Raw genomic sequence first — 25,974 nt, 5'->3', positions numbered from 1 at the left:
CTGATGAGTACAAAATAAAAAGTTTTGACATTTTTCAGCAATACATACATATTTTTCTAAACTCTTTGCTTGAAACAATGCAAACCAATCTAGTAATCTGGAGAAAGTTTAAGGATCTTATTCTAAACATGAAAATGTTGCAAACTCCATTTTTATAATAGTATTTGATCACGTTACACAGATTTGTGTAAAGCAGGGAATTCTGGGAGTATGACATCATGAAGCCAGGTGCAGGCCTTTCCTGAGATATCCCATTGGAATATAGTGAAAAATCGGGATTAACGTATAGATTCGAATAACAGCAGTATAATTCAGTCTGGAACATATATCGACTATCAAACTACAAATGTTTTATGTTATAAATGTAAAAGGAATCAAAACATCAATGTAATTGCATTAATTTTAAATAGTTAAATAATAGCGGATGCTGGAAACCTGAAAGAGAAACAGAATATGTTGGGGATACTCAGCAGGTCAGGAAGCATCTGTGGAGATAGATGGGAAGTATATAGTAAATGGCAGAACCCTTAACAGTATTGATAGGCAGAGGGATCTGGGTGTACAAATACACAGATCACTGAAAAGAGGCAACGCAGGTGGAGAAGGTAGGCAAGAAGGTATATGGCATGCTTGCTTTCATCGGCTGGGTCATTGAGTTTAAAAAATTGGCAAATCATGTTGCTGCTTTACAGAACCTTAGTTAGGCTGCACTTGGAATATAGTGTTCAATTCTGGTCGCCACAGCAGAAGGACGTGAAGGCTTTGGAGAAGGTACAGAAAAGATTCACCAGGATGTTGCCTGGTTTGGAGGGCATTAGCTATGAGGAGAGGTTGGAGAAACTTGGTTTGTTCTCACAAGAACGACGGAGACTGAGGGGCAATCTGATATAAATCTACAAGATTATGAGAGGTATGGACAAAGTGGATAGTCAGAAGCTTTTTCCCAGGGTGGAAGAGTCAATTACTAGGCGGCATAGCATAGATTTAAGGTGCGAGGGGCAAGGTTTAAAGGAAATGTATGAGGCAAGTTTTTTTCTTACACAGAGGTTGGTGGATGTCTGAACTCACTGCTGTGGAAGGTAGTGAAAGCAGATACGATACAGTCTTGATAAATACATGATTTGCATGGGAATAGAGGGATACGGTCCCCGGAAGGGTAGGGAGTTTTGGTTCAGTCGGACAGCATGGCTGGTGCAGACTTGGAGAGTCAAAGAGCCTGGTCCTGTGCTGTAATTATCTTTGCTCTTTGAGAGAGGAAACAGAGTTAGTGGTTCAGGTCAATGACCTGGAGAGTTCCCTTTATTCTTCTCTCTCCAAAGCTGCTGCCAGATCTGCCCAATGTCTCCAATTGCAAACAGTAGCTGTACACTGAATGCTAAGATTCAAATTACAGACAATTATGAATAAAGCCACAAAATGATTCAAATGGACTCTCCCACTACATTTAATGTCAATATTTCTTTGAATTAAGTTATAAATAGACACAAGCCAGGGGTACTGGCCAGTATTGCAACTACTGAAGTGTGCAGATAACCTATACTAACAAGTTACTTCCTTTTAGTTTTTTCTCTCTTGCCTATGTTGTTGATAGCCTCTCCAGCATCACACCTCTTGGTATTCAAGCAACTGCACCAGAAAACTATTCAAAAGGGTGGTTAAACTGACAAAATAATGAGTTTCATTTGTCCTTGCTAATCATTTACAAACACACAATAAATGTACAATTTTCGATCGAGATCACTAGTCAGTGGTCAGATGCAGCTAGCTATGCAGTCTAGTTGCAAGTGCCTGGGTGGTAACCAGTTATAGCTTCACACAGAAATTAAAACCTTTTGAAAGGATTTTGATGCTCACCTGTTGATCCAGTTCATGTAATCTATATTCAATCGCTCTCTCTACATACTCCTTCCTGTTTCCAAAAGTCAATGGTATACTACTTCCTCCAGGAATTATTGGAACAACCTTACCATTTGCACTCTGACCAACAAAAGAATCCAAAGGAATCATCTAGAAAATAATTCAAGATAGGTGAGATGTGTACAGGCTTTCAGAATGTGTTTGTTAAAGTACTGCAAAATAGCAAGATGGAAGCAAAACTGGCTGGAAGACAAAAGGCACAGTGATAGTGATCAACTGGTTTTTGGCTGGGAAGCAAGAGTCTCTTGAGCAATGGTATTAGAGCATGTGCTCCCTTTGACACATATACATAGCTTGGGTAAAAAGAACATAACTTCAAAGTTTGTGGATGGCACAAATCCTGACACTAAACAGATAGTAGTAGGCTTATGGATGTCAGAGATAAAATTGAAAGAAAGCAGATAAAATTTAATATAGAGAAATGTGAGGCAATGCATTGAGTAAGAAGAATAATGAGAGGGACTATAAATTAAATGGCTCAATTAGTGGGTGCTGAAAACTGGGAGTGCACGCACAAATCTTTGAAAAGGCACTGAAAACAAATGTGATTTTCTTCAGTGGGTGCTGAAACCCAGGTAAGACATTGTGCAATTGACAGAAACAAAATCATAGAGCCAGAGCTGCTTATCAAGCAATACTTATTTATACAAGATAGTGAGGTTTAATGTACTTGCAGTTTTAGCTATTGATACTTTAAAGGGTCTGAACGATTAACACTTTTATTGGGCTGCAGTTAAAAGTGCTTTTTAAGAACGTGGAAAATTATCAATAGATAACTATTTTAAGCACAACATTTTTAATACATACATTATCACTATAGAGTTCATTGTCCTTATACAGTGTATAGTGGTTGAATGGGCATGAAAATACTTGGGATGGCATGGGTGTCCTGAGGCACCATAGGGGACAGGTGAGGGATATTCCTCAGCATGGATGCACGAGGAGTTCTTAAATCTATCTAACAAAGGGCTCTTTCATGTATACAATGGTCCATCTCTGAATGGCCGCAAACCATGTCTGCTTGAAAAACTGGCCCGACCCTCTAAACATTGCAAAGAACTAGACGTGCAGCCAGCTAGGTCAGGACTGCACAGATTTTTGGATTTTTTGAATTTTCCGATCCTTTGGAATGGGGTCAGAAATGCCAGAATCCTCCCTGGAGTCTTCCTGAAAATCTAGCCATTGTGTTCCATTGACGTCACCATTCTTTAGAGAGGGTGTCAATATCTTCAGAGTTCAGAACAGAGGTTGTCACTAGGAGTGCAGGTTTAAGTTGTGTGAAGAGACAATAAAAATTGGGATTGTTGTCTTAGTCGTGGGATTACTATCAAATAAACTGGTTGGACTTTAACCTGGTGTTGTGAGACTTCTTACTGTGTTTACCCCAGTGCAATGCCGGCATCTCCACATCATTGTTTTCTTGGAGCAGAGATGGTTAAGGGGAGTTTTAACAGAAGTTAAGGGGAGACTAGAAATTGAGAAGTGACAGTCTATGTCCTTTATTCTATTGTACAGTTTACTGACACAACCAGATCCATTCATTCCTGTTTGCAATGGATTGAATATCCTAACACATATCTTTCTGTGTCAAAGAAAATCACTAAATTTAAATAGAAATTCCGCTCATCCCTTACCTCCAGGAAGTTTTCCTCTGTTATCCCACTATTGTCCAAATTCAAGATTCCATACAAGTTCCGAACATAAAGCAAGTCAACCTCCTCCAAATCTTCAGAAGTGAGTGGGATTGAGCAAAGCTGTTTCCACACAAATGGTGCCAGGTGCAAGTCTAATGGTTTCTTGGTCCGAATAGCCACAGCCATCAGGATTCCCAAAAACTTAAACTGCTGGAGATGCTCAGCAGTACATGCTGATGGGTTAAGCAAGAATCTGGAAGAAAACAGGGGTTTAATTTGGGCATTTGAATTTGAACCCATAATACGTAGTTTCCAACCACCATGTGCATTTAATGGCCACTTGTGTAACCATGCCATTTGCTTTTTATGGCACCAAGCCCAATCCCAAGATAAATGCAAGCTCACCTGTCTGAGATTCTCTTCATTTTCTGGACGTCTTCTCTTAACATCATGATAAGGCCAAGATCCTAGAATTATAGAATCACTGCAGTGCACAAGGAGGCCATTTGGCCCATTGAGTCTGCACTGACGACAATCCCACCCAGGCCTTATCCCCGTAACCCCTCCTAATCTCCCTAACAATATGGAGAAATTTATCATGGCTAATCAACCTGCTGGTGATCACTGAATCCCTCACAGAATCCAGTGCAGGAAGCAGCCATTTGGCCCATCGGGTCCGCATGGACTCTCCAACATAGCATCCCATCCAGACCCTATCCCCATAACCCCGCTAATCCTCCTAATCTACACATCTTGGGACAGTAAGGATCAATTTAGCCAATCCACTTCACCCACACATCTTTGGACTGTGGCAGGCAACCGGAGTACCCAGAGGAAACTCACACAGACTGGAGAAGGTGCAAATTTCACACAGTTACCTGAGGCCGGAATTGAACTCAGGTTCCTGGCACTGTGAGGCAGCAGTGCTAACCACTGTGCCACCATGCTGCCCTGTGTCAACTCTGGTGATAGCACACTTCCCTTTCCCATAAGTTTGGGGATTTAAGCCTCATTCCAGAACTTGAGCACATAGTACCCTACTGTTCTACAGATTAGATACAAAACCCAAGCCTTATACCCAGTCTGAGGCAGAAGTAACACTGAACTATTCAAAGATAAGGAAAGATCTCCCAGTATTTAGGCTAATCTATTTATTTCAATCAATTTCACTAAAAAACTTTTTGTTTCCAAAAACCTGTTCACCAATGTTGTTTGGGTTCCGCCAAGTAAACTTCACTTCAGACTCTATTTCTTGCCTTTACTGAAACATGGATGAAAGAGCTAAATTCCAGTCAAAATCAAAGTCAATGGGAAAAGGAAGAAACTCTACTAGCTTGAGTCATGCCTAGCATAAAAGGAAGATGGCAATCTTCTCAGCCCCAGGGCATCATTGCAGAGATCTTCACAACAGTATATGAATCCCAATCATCCTCAGTTGTTTTTTCAATAGACTTTCCTCCATTATGTCAGAATTCAAATTTCATTTAGGATTGCTTATTGCTCAGCTCATTTGCAACTCCTCATATAACAAAGCAGTCCATGACTACATACAGTAAAAACCTGGACAACGTTGAATCTTGGCTTAATACATGGTAAGTAACATAAGAACATAAGAAATAGGAGCAGGAGTAGGCCATCCAGCCCTTCGAGCCTGCCCCGCCATTCAATAAGATCATGGCTGATCTGTCGCTGCTCAGTTCCACTTTCCCGCCCTCTCCCCATAACCCTTAATCCCCTCTCTTATCAAAAACCCATCAACCCGCGTCTTAAAAATATTTAGCGAGGCAGCCTCCACCACTTCAACGGGCAGAGAATTCCAGAGATTCACCACCCTTTGAGTGAAGAAGTTCCTCCTCAACTCCGTTCTAAACCGCCCCCCTTTTATCTTGAGGCTGTGCCCCCTAGTCCTACTGTCTTTTTTGAGCGGGAAGAGTCTCTCCACCTCTATCCTATCCATCCCATTCATCATCTTATAAGTCTCAATGAGATCTCCCCTCATTCTTCTAAACTCTAACGAGTACAAGCCCAGTTTATTCAGCCTCTCCTCATAGCTCAACCCCCTCAACTCCGGTATCAGCCTAGTAAACCTCCTCTGCACTCCCTCCAAGGCCAAAATGTCTTTGTGCAGGTGCGGTGCCCAAAACTGCACACAGTACTCCAGCTGTGGCCTCACCAATGCCCTATACAGCCGCAGCAAGACCTCCCTACTTTTATATTCAATCCCCCTCGCTATGAAGGCCAGCATCCCATTTGCCTTCCTGACCACCTGCTGCACCTGCAAGCTGGGTTTTTGCGACTCATGCACAAGGACCCCGAGGTCCCTCTGCACCGTCGCCTGCTGCAGTTTTTCGCCCCGTAAGTAATAGTCCTTCCTACCATTCTTCCTACCAAAGTGGACCACCTCACACTTGCCAACATTAAATTCCATTTGCCATTTCCTGGCCCATTCGCCCAGCCTATCTAGATCCTTCTGCAGACTCTCCACACCCTCCGCACAATTTGCCGTTCCCCCTATCTTGGTGTCATCAGCAAATTTCGACACCCTACACTCGGTTCCCTCCTCCAGATCATCTATATAAATGGTAAAAAGCTGAGGCCCCAGCACCGACATTCATGCCAGACTGTCAATGTCCATTTCCAACAAGAGAGAGCTTTGCTTTACTTCAAATATAGTACTATTGATGACTCCTCCCCAGCAACCAGCATCAACAACATTCTGGGGATCATCACTGACCTGAAACTTAACTGGACCAACCATATAAAAACTGCATACAATAGCTGGTAAGAAGCCAGATATTCAGGGGTGGCTAAGTCATTTTCTAATTCCCCAAAGCTTTTCTGCCATATACAACACATAGATCAGAAGCGTGATAGAATACTCTTCACTTGGTTGGATGAGTTCCAATAACATTCAAGATGTTTGACAAAATCCAGAGCAAACCAGGTCTTTCTTCTGGTGCCTCGTCTACCCCCTTATACATTCACTTCCTCCACCACCAGTACACAATGGCAGCAATACAAATGATATACAAGATATAATTCAGCAAATCAACAGGGCTTTTTCAACAGCATATTCCAAATCTATGATCTCTAGCGCCTAAATGAACAAGGGCAGCAGGCTCATGGAAATATCACTAATTGCACAATCATAAGTCATACACTTGTTGGAACAACATTTTGAAACTTCCTACCTACATTAATGTGGATGTACCTACATTCCATGGATCTTCACTGTTCAAGGCACCATCATCTCACATGCAATTAGGGACGTATAATTAATGTAGGCCTTGGCAGAAATGCCCACATCTCACAAATCAATAAAATAAATAACAATATGCTCATTAAATCTCAGCGTATTGTGGGACGTTGCTATTTACAAACTGGTTTACATGTTTCCTGACAGAAGTTATTACTAACATACATAAACATAATAATTTGCAAGTTCTTTCTTTCATAATTAAAAGAAAGTATCTGTTTCACCTGTCTCTATTGCTACCAACTTCAGCTGTGCCATTTGGTGTTGCAATTAGAAGATCAACCACTCCTGTTTCTAATTCCTGGAAAAGAAAAAAGGTTGAAATTAATTAGTAAATAATAGAAACTATAGTTCTTCCCGTAACTTATTCTCTTCCATTTACATTCCCCATGACATCAAATCGAGAAAACTTTGTTAGTAAAGGCGATTCTCAATGAATTGATTTCCAAAAATGAATCAAAATGCACAAGCCAAAAAATAATCCATAAATATGTTCAAATTCTGAATTCTATGTATATGCAAATTTACCTGGCACATTTCTGTAATTGTGTCATCAAATACCCCACCAGCATCATCAGCACCTTCCCCGATCAACTTGACTTTCCAAGCTCGTGATGGAAGCCTCAGTTCTGAGGCGTTGAGCTGTACAACTTGCTTGGCAATCTGAATGAAGATAGGCTTGGTTGATCGGCCCCTGCATGTCAAATACACATAAATGACCATAATGGTAAGACATTTGCTGCAAATTTAAAAATCAAAGAGTTGACGCTAGCAATCCATCATGCAATATTGATATGTGGGCAGTATATGAGAAAAATTTCCGTTCCAAAAACGTGATTAAAAGTTCATTTTTCAAATTGACAAATGTAGTTCAGATTCCTAAGTAAGGTTGTTTTGGGGTGTTAATTGACTTAATTGCTGTAGACCCGCCTTGTCCTGGCACTGTTGTAACATCAGAACAGCAACAATAGGAAGCTAATTTTTAATACTGGGAGAACTTAGCAAGTAAGTAATAAACTTCAAGGTGAGACATACCCCGAGATGGGTTTTATCCACTTCCATTATGTAAATAACAAGTTTATTTACTGTGCAAAAGCAATACAGATTTTCAGATAAAGTTTCACTCCTAGAACTTGGGCTGTTTCAAGGAGTGTACATGACAAGATCTTCATACAGGTATTGGAATGTGAAATTTGTTTGAATTAAAATAGCATTGCAGCTATAGAACATAGAACATTACAGCGCAGAACAGGCCCTTCGGCCCACGATGTTGCGCCGACCAATTAAAAAAGCAATGACCCTCTAACCTAAACCAATCCCTTTCCGTCCATAAACCTATTAGGGTTATAAAACCTATAGGATTATAAAATGATCTGCAGTCAGCCTAGTTCATCTCATTCTTCACGAATACCAAGACAGCTACCTTCTTATTACAGCAGGCAGGTACTTTTTGATCGTATTAACTTGTGTCCTGGCCTCAACTGCCCTTCCTGATAACTTGTTGTCAATTGCTCGCTCATGTGAAAAACTTTCTGACATCAGCACCTTCCATAACCCTGAACTTCACCCTCTTATCCTGCTGTGCTGACATTTTTGAGAGTGTTTTCCTGAGTTTGCTTTCTCTGTCCTGTGAGCCTGATATATATCTGGCTGCCTGTTGAGATCCTCTTTTCACAGCTGAAAAACCACTTTACTATTTTGTAATTTAGCGCTCTATCACCAGCGATTAGAAGTGAACTCAAACTGCCATATTTTAGTAATATCGGTGTCATTGGCTTTTCTGTGGTTTTTCTCAGAATCATTCATTATTGTCCTGTCCTCTTTTCAATTGGAAAACGATTCCCCATTAAGTTCAACACTATGAATTTGCTCTTCTTCTCCAAAGTAGAATCATATTTCACTTGAAACATTAACTTTCTCCACAGATGATATCAGATGTGCTGAGCTTTTGCAGCATTTTCTATTTTAATTTCAGATGTCCAGCATCCACCAAATTTTGCTTTCCCTGTAAATCTATTATTTCTTTCAGAAGAAATCATCACTGGTAACGGATGAGGTATCCATCCTGTTGAGCCTGTTCAACCATCAAATTAGATCATTGCTGATTCTGATGTTTCAGACATGATAGAGGCAGAAGGATGAAGGGTGTGGGGGCGGGGGGGGGGGGGGGGGGGGGGGGGTGGTGGTAAGGTGGCATTGCTAGATAGGGTAAATGTTACAGCAGAGCTCAGGCAGGACAGATTAGAGGGCTTCTCTACCGAGGCCATATGGGCAGAGCTGAGAAACAGGAAAGGTATGACCACATTAATGGGATTGTATTATAGATCACCCAATAGTCAGCGAGAATTAGAGGAGCAAATCCGCAGAGAGACAGCAGACAACTGCAGGAAACAAAGTTGCGATAGTAAGGAATTTTAATTTTCCACACATAGGTTGAATAGGTTAGGACTTTATTCCCTGGAATGTAGAAGAATGAGGAGAGATTTGATAGAGGTGTATAACATTATGATGGGTGTAGATAGAGTGAATGCAAGCAGGCTTTTTCCACTGAGGCTAGGGGAGGAAAAAAACTAGAGGACATGGGTTAAGGGTGAAGGGGGAAAAGTTTAAAGTGAATATTGGCGGGGGGGGGGGGAGGTTTCTTCACACAGAGTGTGGAATGAGCTGCCAGATGAAGTCGTGAATGCGGGCTCACTTTTAAAATTTAAGAAAAACTTGGATAGGTACATGGATGAGAAGGGTATGGAGGGATACGGTCCAGGTGCAGGTCAGTGGGACTAGGCAGAAAAATGGTTCGGCACAGCCAAATAGGGCTAAAAGGCTTGTTTCTGTGCTGTAAATGTTCTATGGTTCTATGATTCTATATCCCAACTCTGTTTGCACTATAACCTTCAAAACCTTACCATACAAAAATCAATCGATCACAGGTTTTAAATTTTCAATTGACCTGACCTCAACAGGGAGGAAGAATTTCTGATTCTATGTGAAGGTGTGCAACCCGACATCATCCCTGAACTCCTTACCTCTCATCTCCAAGTTATATCCCTTGTTCTGCACTTCTCCATTGGAGGGAATGTTTTCTCATTATCTACCCTCTCAACTCCTCAATCATATCACCCCAAAATCTTTAAGACTCAAGGGATTACAAGACTAATTTATGTAATCTGTACTCACAATTAAACTTTCCTTTCTGGTGAATCTGTACCGCACCCTTTCCAAGGCCAATAAACCTTTTCTGGAACCTCAACTCCATATTCCCATCTACCTTTGATAAATTTTCATCCACTGGCTTGTCAAAAATCTAACAAAACTTTTACTCTATTTGCACCCCAGCTGTGAGATTAGCATCAACATTCTATAAACCTTTTTAATTACTTTTAAGACCTAAGAATCATTGAACGGTTACAGTAAAGAAAGAAGCCTTTCAGCCTGGGCAGTATAGGGCTGATAGGTGGCATGTAACAGCTGCACCTATTCCCTTGCTTTTTGCTCATAGCCCTGCAAATTCGTCCTCTTCAGACAATGACCTAATTCCCTGTGGAAGTCAAGATTGAAGCTTCCTCAACCATATTCTCAGGCATTCAATTCCAGTTCCCAACCATTTGTATGTAAAAACATTTTTCCTCATGTTGCCATTGTTTCAGTGTGCTTTGCTTCTTGATTCTTCTGCCAATGGAAACAGTTTCTCCCTATTTACTCTGTCCAGACCTTTCATGATTTTGAATATCACTATCAAATCCACTCTGAACCTCCTCTTCACCAAGGAGAGAAGCTTCTATTTTTCTAAGTAAATTAAGTTTTTTTATTCCAGGAACATTTTTAAAATTCATAGATGGTATGTGAATATTGCTGGCTAGGTCAGCATTTATTGCCCATCTCTAATTGCTCTGAGGTAATGATAGTGAGCTGCTTTCATTGAACCACTGCAGTCCACATGGTACACAGTGCTGATAGGGAGGGCGGTGCAGGAGCTACAATGAAGGAATGGTGATTATTTCCAAGTCAAGATGGTGAGTGGCCTGGCGGGGGACCATGTGTCTTCCCAGATACTAGCAATTATGGGTTTGGAAGATGCTGTCGAAGGAGAACGTAAGAACTTAAGAACTAGGAGCAGGTGTAGGCCATCTGGCTGCTCGAGTATGGTCCACTATTCAATAAGATTATGGCTGATCTTTTTGTGGACTCAGCTCCACTAACCTGCCCACTCACCTAATTCCTTTACTGTTCAAAAATTTATCCAACCTTGCCTTAAAAACATTCAATGACGTAGCCTCAACTGCTTCACTGACCACAGTGAATTCCACAGATTCACAATCCTTTGTATGAAGAAATTTTTCCTCAGACCTAAATCTGCTTCCCCTTATTTTCAGGCCATGACCCCTCGTTCTAGTTTCATCCACCAGTGGAAACAATTTCCCTGCTTCTACCTCATCTATTATCTCCTCTGCACCCCCTCCAGTGCCAGTATATCCCTTCTCAAGTAAGGACACCAAAACAGTACACAGTACTCCAGGTGTGGCCTCACCAGCACCTTATACAGCTGCAACATCATCTCGCTGTTTTTAAACTCCATCCTTCTATCAATGAAGACAAAATTCCATTTGCCTTCTTAATTACCTGCTGCACCTGCAAATCAGCTCCTTGAAATTCCTGCACAAGGGCACTCAGGTCCCTCCGCACAGCAGCATGCTGCAATTTTTTACCATTTAAATAACAGTCCATTTTGCTGTTATTCTTACCAAAATGGATGACCTCACATTCATCAACATAGTCTGACAGATGGAATACAGTCACCCACTCATACTATCTATATCCCTTTGCAGACTTTCAGCGTCCTCTGCATACTTTGCTCTTCCACCCTTAGTGTCATCTGCGAAGGAGGCTTGGTGAGTTCCTGTGATGCATCTTGTAGATGGTACACACCGTGCCATAGTGTGTCAGTGGTGGAGAGAGAGTGAATGTTTGTGCATGCAGTGCCAATCAAGTGGCTGCTTTGTCCTGGATGGTGTCAAGCTTCTTAGGCGTTGCTGGAGTTGCACTAATCTAGGAAAGTGGAGGTGAGTTCTCCACTCATCTAGGAAAGTGGAGATGAGTATGATGGAACACACTTCTAACGTTGCCTTACAGATAGTGGACAGGCTTTTGGGAGACAGGAGGTGACTTACTCACCACAGGATTCCTAGCCTCTGACCTTCACTGTCGCCACAATATTTATATGGTTAGTCCAATTTAGTTTCTGGTCAATGGTAACCCTCAAGAGTGCTAATAATGTGGGATTCAGTGATGGTAATGTCATTCAATTTCACCCTTGTTGGAGATGGTCATTGTTTGGCACTTGTATAGTACAACTGTTACATGTTACCTGTCAGCCCAATACTGCCCAGGCCTTACTGCATTTGGACATGGACTACCTCAGTATCCGAGGAGTTGTGCATGGTGCTGGACTAATTGGCAAACATTGTAGGTGAACATCCCCACTTCTGACCCTATGATACAAGGAAGGTCATTGAAAAAGCAGTTGAAAATGTTGGGTCTAGGGCCATTAGGAACTTTTGCAGTGATGTTCTGGAATGGAGATGATTGATCTCCAACACCTACAACCATTTTCCTTTGGGCTCGATATAACTCTAACCCCGATTTCCATTGACTCCTGTTTTACTACAGCTCCTTGTCACCACACTTGGTCATGTGCTGCCTTGATGTCAGGACAGTTATTCTCACCTCACCTCTGGAGTTTCAACATTTTTCTCCTTGTCTGAAGGTTGTAATGACATCAGGAGCTGAGTCAGGAACTAGTCCAGTAAATCCCTTCTGCATCTTCTCTAATGCCTTCACAAACTTGGTAAAGTGTGGTTCACAGAACTCAATGTAATGTTTAGTTACAAAAGCAACTCCCTTGCTTTTGTTCATCACGCTCCTATTTGTAAAGTTCAGGATGCTGAATGCCTTCTTAACTGCGCTCTCAACCAATTCTGCTATCTTCAATGAGTTATACACATGGGCACCCAAGTGTCTCTGCTCCTGCATGCCCTTTAGAATTATACTCTCTCAATCACTTCACACCTCTACATTAAATTTCATCTGCCCATCCATTCATGTCTTTTTGAAATTTAACATTATTCGCCTCATACTTCCAATGATTTGTTTCATGTGTAAATTTTGAAATTGTCCTCTGTACACCAAAGCCTAGGTCATTAATATAAAGTAGGAAGAGCAGACTCTTAACACCAACCACTCGGGAACCCCAATACAGACCTTCCTCCAATTTGAAAAAAAAAGTTTACCGCAACAACAAAAACAGAAAATGCTGGACAATCTCAGCAGATCTGACAGTATCAGTATAGAGAACAGAACTAACAAGTCTGCAGGACTCTTCGTCAGAGCTGTACTGTTTGCTGTCATTGAGCCAATATCATATCTATGCTGCAACTGTCTTTTATTCCATAAACTTTAACTTTGCTCACGAGTTTGGTGGTGCAGTACTGCATCAAAAGCCTTTTGGAAGTCCCTGTACACCACATCAACAGCATTAACCTCATCAACCCTCTTTGTTACCTCATCAAAATCTCAAGTAATTCAGTTCAACATGACTTTTGTTTAACAAATACATGCTGGTCTCCTCAATTAACACACATTTCCCCAAGCGGCCATTAATTTTGTTCCAAATTATTATGGCTAAATGTTTCCCCATCACTGAGGTTAAACTGGCTGGCTTGCAGTTGCTGGGCTTATTTTTACATCCTTTTTTGAACAATGGTGGAACATTTGCAATTTTCTTGTCCTCTAGCATCACCCCTACATCTAAAGAGGATTTGAATATTTTGGCCAGTGCCACTGCCATTCTTACTCTTACTTCCCTCAGTAATCTTTGATGCATCCCAGCTGGTCCTGATGACTTATCAACTTCAAGTACAGCTCATCTAATATCAATTTTAAACTCATCATGTGACTAAGCTACCTCCTCTTTCATCATGGCCCAGGCAACATCTATCTTCTTCTTTGGTAAAGACAAATGCAATGTATTAATTTAGCATCTCAGCTATACCCTTAGCCTCTGCGTATAAAACTCTTTCAAGGCCCTAATTACTTCCCCCTCCTCTTTTAGTATCATTCTATTCATATGATTAGAAAATATATTTGGTTTATGTTAGCTGCCAGTCTCTTCTCATACTTCCCCTTTACTTTGCTTCCCTTATTATTTATTTATTCAATTCTCCCCGAACCTTCTACATTGAGCTTGATTCTCAATTGTATTAAACATTTGATTTCTATCATAAAAAAGCCCTTTGCTAATTCATCCCATATCACTATCGTCATGCCGAGAGGTTTGGATTTGTTTATCCTATCTTTCCCAGCGTGGGAATGTACCACGACTGTAACTAAACTTTCTCTTCTTTAAAGGCAGTCCATTGTTCACTTACAGTTTTGCTTGCCAATCTTTAATTCCACTTTACTTCGGATAGTTCCATTGTTACCTCATTGAATTTGGCCTGCCCCCAATTAATTATTCTTGTGCTGGATTGCTTCTTGTCCTTTTCCAGCCAACCTTATGATACAGTGATCACTGTTCTCTAAATGTTCACCTACTGACAATTCATCTATTTGGATTGCCCAAGAACTAGGTCCAGCAATGCCTCCTTTTGTGTTGGATTAGAAGCATACTGCTGTAGCAAAATTTTCCTGAATACAGAATTCTTGCCCCTGTCTGCCCTTTACACTACTGCTATCTTAGTCTCATCTATGAAAACTCCCTCTCATAACTACTTTGTAATTCTTGAACTTATGTAATTCCCTTACAAATTTGTTCTTCTACATCTTTCCCACTATATGGTGACTTATAGACTACGCTGGCAACAAAATGGTATAGTTATTGTTTCTTAGCTGAAGCCAAATAGGTTTGTCTTTGACCCATCTGAACATGGTCTCTCGTCAAAAATGAAATATTCTCGTTAATCAATAATACCATTCCCCTCCCCATCCCTTTTCATTCCTTTACTGTCTTTCTTGAACCCCCTGGCATCCAGGAATGTTTAGTATCTAGTTCTGCTCTTCTTTGAGCCACCACATTTCTACATGGTTATCTATGTTTGCAGCTCACTAACCTTATTTATCATATTCTAGTTCATATGTGTTCAAGGGCATTCCCTGCAGTAAAAAATGAATTGCCTTTTTTTAAACAAATTAATATGAACTGAAATGTTCTGAGGGATTGGGTGTTAAGCAATTAGCTCTATACTTTGTATTTCTAGAATTTCTCCATCAGAGGATTTAAAAACACAATTTCATAGTATTTAACAGCAATTTGCAGAGTTGCTCTTTGATTACTATACCTTGCAGAAATTCTCTTCACTGTGATCTGAGGTCCATAGGTCTTTCCCTGAATCATAGTTTTTCCTATTGATCGCACCAGTGGGAGAATGTTGACTTTTGGAGACAGCAGGCCTCGCAACCGACCTTGAGCTATTGCTGAAGTTCCAATATTATACCGCGAAATATTGGTCTGGATGAAAGAGTTAATGAAAAACTTTTAATTAACTTGAAACACCAAATACCTTAACTAGCTTTCAGTTGTAAAGTTCTAAGTCAGAGTTTGCAATTAATCTAAATGGCAGCTTGGGATATACTGGTCAGAAAGATCCCATTGCACCAAATTCCCAACTTAACACTTGTTTCACAAGGCGCTCGTATTCTCACATCACTTTGTGCGATTACAAAGACTGCCGTGTTCAAATCCCATTAACAACTTACTATTTAAGGCTCCATTTTTAGCTGTTCTTTATCTATTAACTTTTCTGTCATTGTTATCTCTCCATAACTCAAACAGAACTGCACCACTTCCACTGTTAAAGCTACATCTTGGATGCTTAGTTTCCTTTCTTGTGCCAAACACTTACTGTCCTGCAACTCTCAAATAACAGGCCAAATTTCCGCTATTTCTTTCTTGCACTCCTGAAAGGATACTAGAAAAAGAAACTGACCTCTAAATTGACAACCTGTCTCTCTCCTCAACAAGGCTAAATAACCTATCCTACATTCTCTTTTTTTCTATGTCTCAGTACTGAAATCAAGATTTACTGTATTGATCCCAGCTTTCAGTTATCCTTCCCAAGTAGTTTGTATCTTCTTGAACACTTTTTTTTTCTTCTGTCGTCATTTGGTTTTTAAGTCAGGGGTTTGGCTGAATTATTACTCTCAGATTTGCTTAGTCTTTTAATGATTTCTAACTTGCTTTGGCCTTTCCACAGTGAGAAGAAAAGCTGTACTTTTAACCAGGAAAAGAAAGAAATACTTTACCTGATGGTTAGAATTGAGATTCAGTAGTCGCCAAGACTTATACATCAAGTCAGAGAAGTGAAACAGAACACGCAACCTATCTGTAAGGACTTCTGGGCTGCAGTCTTTTAGCACATTGTACCGTGGAGGTACCATTTGTGGTGTACCGAGTTGAACAGGTATTGTACTACCTTTGATTTAAAAAAAAATCAATTACGGTTCTAGATTCAAAGATAATACAGCTTAATTGCTTACAAATTCTAAAATACATCTCTTATACCTATTATGTGGCAGAAATTGTGTTTACAATTGCAGAACAATGGGCAGAATTTAATGTGTGCTATGGAGGCACCAGTTGGTGAACTGATGAGAGCCCTCGTAGGCTGTCTCTGGGGGGTGTGGTGGAATTAACAAACAGGCATTTATCTGGACAGTATTGAGCTTCCCATATGATCAAGCCCCCAGATGGTGGCAATCCTATCCCCTCCACAGTAAGCTGCTACCCAATCAGAGGCCAGCAGCCCTCCAGGTAGTGTCATCAGGAATAGTAGCCACTACCAGTTCAGCACTTGGGTCTACCTTCAGGATTACTGCTGGATCCCCTGGCAGAATCAAGTGTGGCTGGAATGGGGGTCACAGGCCAGGAAAGAGAATGGGGCTCAGAAGCAGGGGCTCAGAAGCAAGGGCACAGAGTAGCACTCAGTAGGTCGCTCCACCTTCCGGAAGCTAGTTCCCTTGACTGGTCATAGAATGCTTGTGAATGAAGGATCTCCCCTGCCGGTAGGCTGCAGGCAAACCAGTTAGGTCTCCTTGCAAGCTGAATCCTCCATGCACGGGGGTTGAATACCAGTGGCGACAGTGTGAGGCCATCTGTGGCCTTTGATTAGCTACTTAAGAGCATCAGTAGACCTCTGGGCAGGAAAGTCACCCACCATCCTGACTTGATAGGAGGCAGGGGGTTTGGGGAGAGGTGGGAAATGGCTGTGTCTCCACCCCAGGCTCTCCTGCATGATTAGAAGGCTCTTCCACCTAATCAAATGGTTCCTAACCTCCAAACTCAGCTTGGGAGAAACTTGGCATTAATTCTAACTAATGGTTCCAAGTCAAAATCATTGTTTAATTCAGAATTCAAAATGCTTCAAAAAAATGTTTGGTCACCTCTATCATCTGCAAAGAATTACTGTTTTTGGTACAACGGCTGATTAAAAAAAATTAATGTATCCACTGTGTGCTCACTATATCATGGGAATTTCAAAATACGGTGCCACTTATGATAAAACTCCAGTTACATCAACAGTAACTAACATCCCAAAAAGCCTGCATACTGTCATCATTACTTTAAAATGAAATAATTTCAGAAGGTCGATCACACCTGCAAGCATGCATTTATTGCCAAATTTAATGATCTTTCTTCAATAATGTGACATAATATCTACCCAGGTTAACATGCATGTGTGTACATGTGTGTGTGCTTGAGAGTGAGGGAGACAGAATGGGAGAGAGGTCGTTGAGGAAAAAGGAACATAATTCAAAGCTAATGTTCTTTTAGTGAGATAAGAGTGAATTAGCCTCACAGCTAAAAGTTATTACATACATGCACCAGAATAATTTATTATATTTGACAGCATAATGGTTCCTAAACACCTGTAAATCTCTTACTAATCCTACAGAACACTTTAAATGATTGTGTGCAGTTTTGTGGAGTGGTGATGGCCTAGTGGTATTATCACTAGATTATTAATCCAGAAACTCAGCCACTGTTGGGAGGACCCGGATTCGAAACCTGCCACGACAGATGGTGGAATTTGAATTCAATGAAAAACACAAATCTGGAATTAAGAATCTACTGATGAACATTGTTAGTTGTCAGAAAACCCATCTGGTTCAGTGATGTCCTTTAGGGAAGGAAATCTGCTGTCCCTAACAGGTCTGGCCAATGTGTGACTCCAGAGCACAGTAAAAAGTCTGACAACACCAGGTTTTAGTCCAACCTATTTATTTGATAATATACTCGCAAGCTTTCGGGTTAGCCCCTTCGTCAGGTGAATGGAGAGTTCTGGCCTCAGACCTGAGGCCAGAACTCTCCATTCACCTGACGAAGGGGCTAACCCGAAAGCTTGCGAGTATATTATCAAATAAATAGGTTGGACTAAAACCTGGTGTTGTCAGACTTTTTACTGTGTTTACACCAGTCCAACGCCGGCATACCCACATCATGACTCCAGAGCCACAGCAATGTGGCTGACTGTCAACTGTCCTTTGAAATGGCCTTGCAAGCCATACTTTAAGTGCAACTGGGGATAGGCAATAAATGTTGGTCAGCCAGCGATCTCCATGCTCCACGAATGGAAAAAAAGTTTAATTAATTGTGCTATAAGATTATGATGTAATGTCACCTGGAGCTAATGGTGAAAGAGGTGGGGTGGTCCATGCAGCACTGTGACATCGACCAGCTGAAATCTGATGAATATTCTTCCCTTGAAGTGTAGCAATCAATGTTGGCTCTTTTACTTGGTTGGTATGGTTTAGACCAAGCTGCAAAAAGGAAATGCAAGATGTGTGGCACAAACTCACAATATAACTATGCAGACACAAGACAAACGAGTAAATTTTATGACATATTAAACAAGGCTTTAGCTGCGCAGTTTGGATTCCTAAAACTCTAAATGCTAGAAATGTAAAGAAAGTAAGAGGATTACAACCAGGGGCACATCTAATTTGTCTTCTATTATTCTGGTAGTCATAGGATGAAATGATATTGGAGTTGTTGACTAATTAAAGTAACAATAGAATTAACTAACATAAAAGAAACTCAGTGATGTACAAACTTTGGTGACAAAGAGGGATGAATTTACTGAGCCTACAAAGGCAGAAACCATGACTTTGTGGAATGTGAATTTTCAATTTCCCAACAGTGGGTTGAAATGCAGAGATGAAATCAGCAACATGTTTGCTCCTGGTCTATGGTGGGTTCATACTTGTAATCGATTTGCATGCCGTGTGTTGGGGATTGCCGCTTTAAGGTGGGCTGCTCTAGTGCTGCCGAAAGTTGGTTCCTGCGGGTTCTGTACAACATTTCCTCGTTAATAAATACACTTGCGTTCCTGATGAAGTCCGTCGTGTGCGTCATTGTATTGGTAATAAAGACATTGCCTGTGGTCAGACGTGTGAATAGTGAGATGTTTAAATATTGCCAGACCTCAGAAACAAACAGAGCAAACCTGAAGCCCACAGTCAGAAGTTTAGAAATATATATGCTCTCAAGTTATATGTTAACAGCAACAAAGCCACAGCGGGAAAACTGTGGTGGAGATGCAGAGCCTCATTATTTGTCAAGATTCATTAATTGGCTGTCCACAGAGGCAGCAAATTTTCCCTGCCACAAAATCAAATGTGTTTTGCATGTCCACAACTGGCTCTTAAAATATTAATGATAATCATGTGGGAAAAGGCAAGAAGAAAGTGGAAGTGGCACACAGTTCTAATTACAACATTGGGAATAGTAGGCTGATGTCAAAATTCCAGCCCATGTGTCCCAAGTCAACTTTTCCTTTCAACTACTATATATCATATCTGAAGTTAATCATGGAAAGAAATGACTTTTGAACAATTGAAATATATTGGGATTATTCATCATTCATCTGACCTATGCTAATAAAATATTGATGGTACACTGAGGGAGAATTTAGCATGGCCAATGTACCTAGCCAGTTCCTCTTTTCGTCTAAGACACTTTGATGAGTTTTAAACCGAATATGTTGTTCGGCGATTTCTTCATCATTCTTTGAATTGAAAATACATTTAGTAAACTACCTAAATAACCTCAGGTTACTAAAGGAGATACTGGCAGAAGAAAAATATTCCAGGCTAATTAATGTTATTGATGTCATGTGGCTCATTCTTTCTTCAACACAGAAAAATGATATTTTTCATGCGAAGAGTGGCTGAAAGGCAGAAGGAAAGGCCAATCATTCTGTTTCCAGTAAAATAAAGCAACATCTATTAAAATATATTAAATTGATGATCGCCAACATATGTTTTTCAGTCACTGGAGAGTGGTGAGCAGTAGAAACTGTGGCAGATTCTTCATTGCGGAGGTGTTGAGTCAATCATATTGCTGCAACAGTGAGATCAGCTACCTCAACAGACTAAGGAGGTGATTCTCTCATCCCGCTGTGCTAATCCTTTAGCGTGGCGGGCCAGGAGAATTGCGCGTCGGCTGATTGGCGGGATTCCCGCGAGCATTTGCGCGCAATTACTCCTCCCTGGCCTGGATTTTTGGCAGCATCTGCGCGGCGCTGGAAATCTGCTGGGAGGTGGGGCTAATATTTAAATATGTTTTAAATGTAATGTAAATGTAATTAGTGGTCCGGGTCTTAATTCTCTGGGCCCACAAGCATCTCTCTCCCTGCCAGGGACATTTCACTCCAGCAGGGTTCAGACTAGCTTCCCACTTTCAGAGAACTAGGGAGACCTAGCTGGAGTAAAGAGGGGCAATCAAGGCCCCTCAGGGGCTTGGTAGGGTGGTCGCCCCTTGGGCATCAGCAATCTGGCAGTGCCAGCCTGTATCTCTTGGCACTGCCAAAGGGGCAAAGGCATGAGCAGGGTCTAAGGGACGATCCATGGGGGTGGGTGGTCCTGCTGCCACTCTGCATTGGGATCAGTCAGGGCTGAAGGGAAGCCAGTGATTGGGGCGGCTGGCAGTGGGGGTTGGGGGTTGGCAATGGGGTGGGGGGAAAGGGGGTGAAGGTGTGATCATTGCGGGAGGGGGGTCTGCCTGGGGGTTCTGGGGTGCATCACCAGGACACTCCAGGACAGGAGGGGCTGGCCCTGGAATGGTCATGCGGGCTGCAATTGGGCTGTGGGGGGGGTGGTGGTGGTGGAGGGGCAGCACTGTGAGGGTACTGGGTTGGCTAGCAAACTGCGATCTGACAAATAAGGGCCACTGCATATGCACAGAGTTCTGAAACTGTCAGATTCTGGCACGAATCAGCCCCTCCTGAGCTTTCAATGATATTTACAATTGTGACTTCTGCATTACAAAGAGTGTGGGAGATCCTTGTCTGAAGTTGCACTGAAAAGCCAGCGTGATTTACACCAGTTTTCCCACGAATTTGACACTTCAAACTTTTTTGGAAGAATTGAGCTCAAAGAGTCAAATCTAGTCTTTCTGGTTGGATGTGGTTTCATGCAGTGAAGAGTGCCTCAATGCACAGACCAGATGAGCAAATAAACAGCACAAAACCTGAATTTATAGAAACTCAAAAATCATTTTGATGAATTTGATATTATTTTGGTTCAATTAAAACATAATTAGCAAAATTAAGGCAGGAATTATTGTGTATGAATTAAATAAATGCCCTTTTATTATTCTTGGCTGTTTTACCTGGCCTTCAGCATTGCATCCCCAGGCAAACATATCCCCTGTAGAGCACAAAGCCAGCGTATGCTCTGATCCCACTGCAATATCTTCAACAAACATTGCTTCCAACGCGGGAACTTGCTGTGGGCGATTGTGATTACGCAGCATTGAGTCCGGCAAACCTATAAGACGCTCTAAAGGTAAAAAAAAGCATTCTGAAAAATAAATCTTCCTTGATGACTCAATAGTTTAAACTTGAAACTAGTTGATCTCTGGTGTTGCTCATAAAGATTATGAATTTGTGTTTGGGCTCAGGATTGGTGAGCTGGGTTTTTCAGATTCTCTCCTTTAAGATGCTGCTAGATCTGCTGAGATTTTCCAGCATTTTCTCTTTAGGTTTCAAGATTTTTCATGTATTATAAAGGGAGAACATAAGAAGTAGGAACAGGAGTAGGCCATCTAGCCCTTCGAGCCTGCCCCGCCATTCAATAAGATCATGGCTGATCTGAAGTGGCTCAGTTCCACATTCCCGCTTTCTCTCCATAACCCTTATTTCCCTTGTCTACCAAAAACTGATCTACCCATGTCTTAAATATATTTAGCGAGGTAGCCTCCACCACTTCAACGGGCAGAGAATTCCAGAGATTCAACACCCTTTGAGTGAAGAAGTTCCTCCTCAACTCCATTCTAAACTGCACCCCCCCCCCTTATCTTGAGGCTGTGCCCTCTAGTCCTGCTGTCCTTTCTGAGCAGGAAGAATCTCTCTACCTCTACCCTATCCATCCCTTTCATTATCTTATACGTCACTATAAGATCCCCCCTCATCCTTCTAAACTCTAACGAGTACAGACCCAGTCTATTTAGTCTCTCTTCATAGTCTAACCCCCTCATCTCCGGTATCAGCCTAGTGAACCTTCTCTGCACTCCCTCCAAGGCCAAAATATCCTTGCGCAAGTACGGCGACCAAAACTGCACACAGTACTCCAGCTGCGGCCTCACCAATGCCCTGTACAGTTGCAGCAAGACCTCCCTACTTTTATATTCTATCCCCCTCGCTATAAAGGCCAGCATCCCATTCGCCTTCTTGATCACCTGCTGCACCTGCAGACTGGGTTTTTGTGACTCATGCACAAGGACCCCCAGGTCCCTCTGCACCATAGCATGGTGGAGGGGGAAGAGATTGTGGTTGCAGAGAGCTGAAAGAATTGGCAGAATTTACTGATTGTGGCATTGGGCCCATCCACTGGCTGGGGAGCCGGTGGCAACACAGCCACAGCCATTTCCCGGAGCCCTGGCACAATATTCAATCTGGCAGTCTGCTGCCTGTCGTCGGGGCCTGCAGGGCAGATGTCTCACCGTTGAGAACTGTCAACCAGTCAGAATCCAGCAGCTCTTAGGTACCATCAGCTTCTTGGGTGACACGGTTCACAGTTGTTAGCATGGCTGCCTCGCAGTGCCAGGAACTTGGACGAGCTGTATAGAGTTTGCACATTTTCCCTGTATCTTTCTGGGTTTGCTCTGGCTTCCTCCCACAATCACAAAGACCTGCAGGTCTGGTTGACTGACCATGCTAAATTATCCCTCAGTTGCCCAAGATGTGTAGGTTAGGAGGATTAGCAGAATAAATATTTGGGGTTACAGGGATAGGGCCTGAGTGGAATGCTCTGTTGGAAAGTTGGTGCAGACTCGATGGGCCGAATCACCAGGAGCAGTGGCCACTGCTGATACTGTCCAAGACTCGCATTCTAATCAGTATTCTGTAAATTCTTTATATGGTTAATATGTTTAACTTATGCTTAATGCTATATCCAATCACATTGTCTGCACCTTTAAGACTTGATTAGCTGTAAAGACTCGCATTCTAAATCAGTACTCTGTAAACTGTGTGTGTGCCTTTATATGCCCTATCCATGATCAGAACTCCCCAGTCACCTGACAAAGGAGCAGTGCTCCGAAAGCTAGTGGCATTTGCAACAAATTAAACCTGTTGGACTTTAACCTGGTGTTGTGAGACTTCTTACTGTCAAAGGCCACAGAAGAATCACCACCAGTTGTGTAGGCCCTGGGGAGATTGGGTGGCGATGTCTTCTTGTGGGGGCAGCCCTGCTGTAGGTGGGTCCCTCTGTTGGACATAGGGTGCCAAACAGGAGGGCATTCCACATCAAACTGCAAGCATGCCCACCAGAGTATACCAGACAACCTCTCCACATAGCATCCAGAATTGGCTTCACCATTGATACATATATATAATGTCAGTATAACCAATGCTTTCCAATTGCACCACAGTGCAGGTATGTCTCACATGATAGCTTTGGAGTATACTGCATTTGCCCCTAACAACTTCTGTAATTAGCATATCAACATTTTAATAATTATAATACCATTACTGTGCGAGATAGGAAGGAAGATACCTTGCCCAAAAGTGTATACATGCCCATCCTTTGTCAGGACAACAGAAAACTGGGTTCCACAAGCTACTTTCTTCACTCCTTTGTTGCAAAGGCTTTCAATTTTCTGCATGGTAAAAATCAGATTTTAAAAAAGACTTACGTTTATAATACCTTCCACAACCTCAATACACTCCAAAGCACTTTACAAGCAATGAAGTCATAGAGTTATAGTTTTACAAAACAGAAAGAGGCCCCTCAGTCCATTGTGTCAGTGCTGGCCATCAATCATCAATCTATTCTAATCCCATTTCCCTTCAACTGGTCCATAGCTTTGTATGCTTTGGATTTCAAGTACCTCTCTAAATACTTATTAAATGTTGCAAGGGTTCCTGCCTCTGTCACCCCTTCAGACAGTGAGTTCCAGATTCCCACCCACCTTTTGGATAAAAATGTGTTTCCTCAAATCCTTCCAAATCTACTGCCCATTACGCACTGCGGACATTCTCTCTTCCACCTTCTTCCGTTGGGAAAAAGATACAAAAGTCTGAGGTTACATATCAACCGACTCCAGAAAGCTTCTTCCCCGCTGCCAGACTTTTAAATGGACCTACCTTGCATTAAGTTGATCATTCTCTATACCCTAGCTATGACTGTAACACTAAATTCTGTACTCTCTCCTTTCCTTCTCTGAACGGTATGCTTTGTCTGTATAGCGTGCAAGAAACAACACTGTTCATTGTATGCTAATACATGTGACAATAATAAATCAAATCAATTCATTACCTTAAACCTATGTCCCCTATTGATTTCTCCACTAAGGGGAAAAATTTAGAACATAAGAACATAAGAACATAAGAAATAGGAGCAGGAGTAGGCCATCTAGCCCTTCGAGCCTGCCCCGCCATTCAATAAGATCATGGCTGATCTGTTGTGGCTCAGTTCCACTTTCCCGCCCTCTCCCCATAACCCTTAATCCCCTCTCTTATCAAGAACCCATCAACCCGCTTCTTAAAAATATTTAGCGAGGCAGCCTCCACCACTTCAACGGGCAGAGAATTCCAGAGATTCACCACCCTTTGAGTGAAGAAGTTCCTCCTCAACTCCGTTCTAAACTGCCTCCCCTTTATCTTGAGGCTGTGCCCCCTAGTCCTACTGTCTTTTTTGAGCGGGAAGAGTCTCTCCACCTCTATCCTATCCATCCCATTCATCATCTTATACGTCTCAATGAGATCTCCCCTCATTCTTCTAAACTCTAACGAGTACAAGCCTAGTTTATTCAGCCTCTCCTCATAGCTCAATCCCCTCAACTTCGGTATCAGCCTAGTAAACCTCCTCTGCACTCCCTCCAGGGCCAAAATATCCTTGCGCAGGTGCGGCGCCCAAAACTGCACACAGTACTCCAGCTGCGGCCTCACCAATGCCCTATACAGCTGCAGCAAGACCTCCCTACTTTTATATTCAATCCCCCTCGCTATGAAGGCCAGCATCCCATTCTCCTTCCTGACCACCTGCTGCACCTGCAAGCTGGGTTTTTGCGACTCATGCACAAGGACCCCGAGGTCCCAAGCGACCCTATCTATAGCCCTCATAATTTTGTACACCTCAATCAACCATCTCTGCTCGAAGGAAAACAACACCAGCTATGGCTATGACTCCAGGGCAAACAGGGTGTCAGTTTAATGTACCATCTGGAAGACTGCACTGGAACACTAGCCCAAAGCCAGTCCTAAGATGTGCGGGTTAGGTCGATTGGCCATACTAAAATTGCCCTTTAGGGTCCTGAGATGGGTAGGTTAGAGGGATTAGTAGGTAAAATATGTAGGGATATGGGGGTAGGTTCTGGGTGGGATTGTCAGTGTGGACTTGATGGGACAAATGGCCTCTTTCTGTACTGTCGGGTTTCTTTGATCATTTCTGTGATTTCTATGATTTGTGCTCAAGCTCTTGAGCCCATTACTTTCTGACTAAGAGGCCAGCTTGCTACCAATTTAGCCATGGCTGACACCTATCATAACTGGTGAATAAATTACTTATCACAGTAAGAATCAAAAGCTAATTACGTTCTCAATTTAAGCAAAATAATTAGCCCTAAACATTTTCCAGTTTTCACGCTCTGTAAATGAGTGAGACCACCAAATAGTC

At 42.0% G+C, this 25,974-nt stretch overlaps 1 protein-coding gene across 7 annotated transcripts in view; it reads right to left on the bottom strand.

Moving 5' to 3' along the window:
• Positions 1 to 25,974, bottom strand: part of LOC145356518 (putative E3 ubiquitin-protein ligase HERC1) — a 296,484-nt gene that overhangs the window by 10,851 nt on the left and 259,659 nt on the right. For all 7 annotated transcript variants that reach the window (XM_080209293.1, XM_080209754.1, XM_080209365.1 and 4 more), the window contains exons 68-76: positions 23,854 to 23,956; positions 21,467 to 21,636; positions 18,477 to 18,615; positions 16,102 to 16,271; positions 15,138 to 15,307; positions 7,336 to 7,501; positions 7,032 to 7,108; positions 3,552 to 3,804; positions 1,855 to 2,007 (exon numbers count right to left, since the gene is read on the bottom strand). In XM_080209293.1, the coding sequence (XP_080065419.1) occupies positions 1,855 to 2,007; positions 3,552 to 3,804; positions 7,032 to 7,108; positions 7,336 to 7,501; positions 15,138 to 15,307; positions 16,102 to 16,271; positions 18,477 to 18,615; positions 21,467 to 21,636; positions 23,854 to 23,956 (1,401 nt within the window). The remainder of the gene's footprint in view (positions 1 to 1,854; positions 2,008 to 3,551; positions 3,805 to 7,031; positions 7,109 to 7,335; positions 7,502 to 15,137; positions 15,308 to 16,101; positions 16,272 to 18,476; positions 18,616 to 21,466; positions 21,637 to 23,853; positions 23,957 to 25,974) is intronic.

The sequence above is a fragment of the Carcharhinus amblyrhynchos genome, chromosome 1 (genome assembly GCF_965287045.1).
Source record: "Carcharhinus amblyrhynchos chromosome 1, sCarAmb.v2.hapA, whole genome shotgun sequence".
NCBI lineage: Eukaryota > Metazoa > Chordata > Chondrichthyes > Carcharhiniformes > Carcharhinidae > Carcharhinus > Carcharhinus amblyrhynchos.
This window is presented reverse-complemented; position numbering and strand designations above follow the sequence as displayed.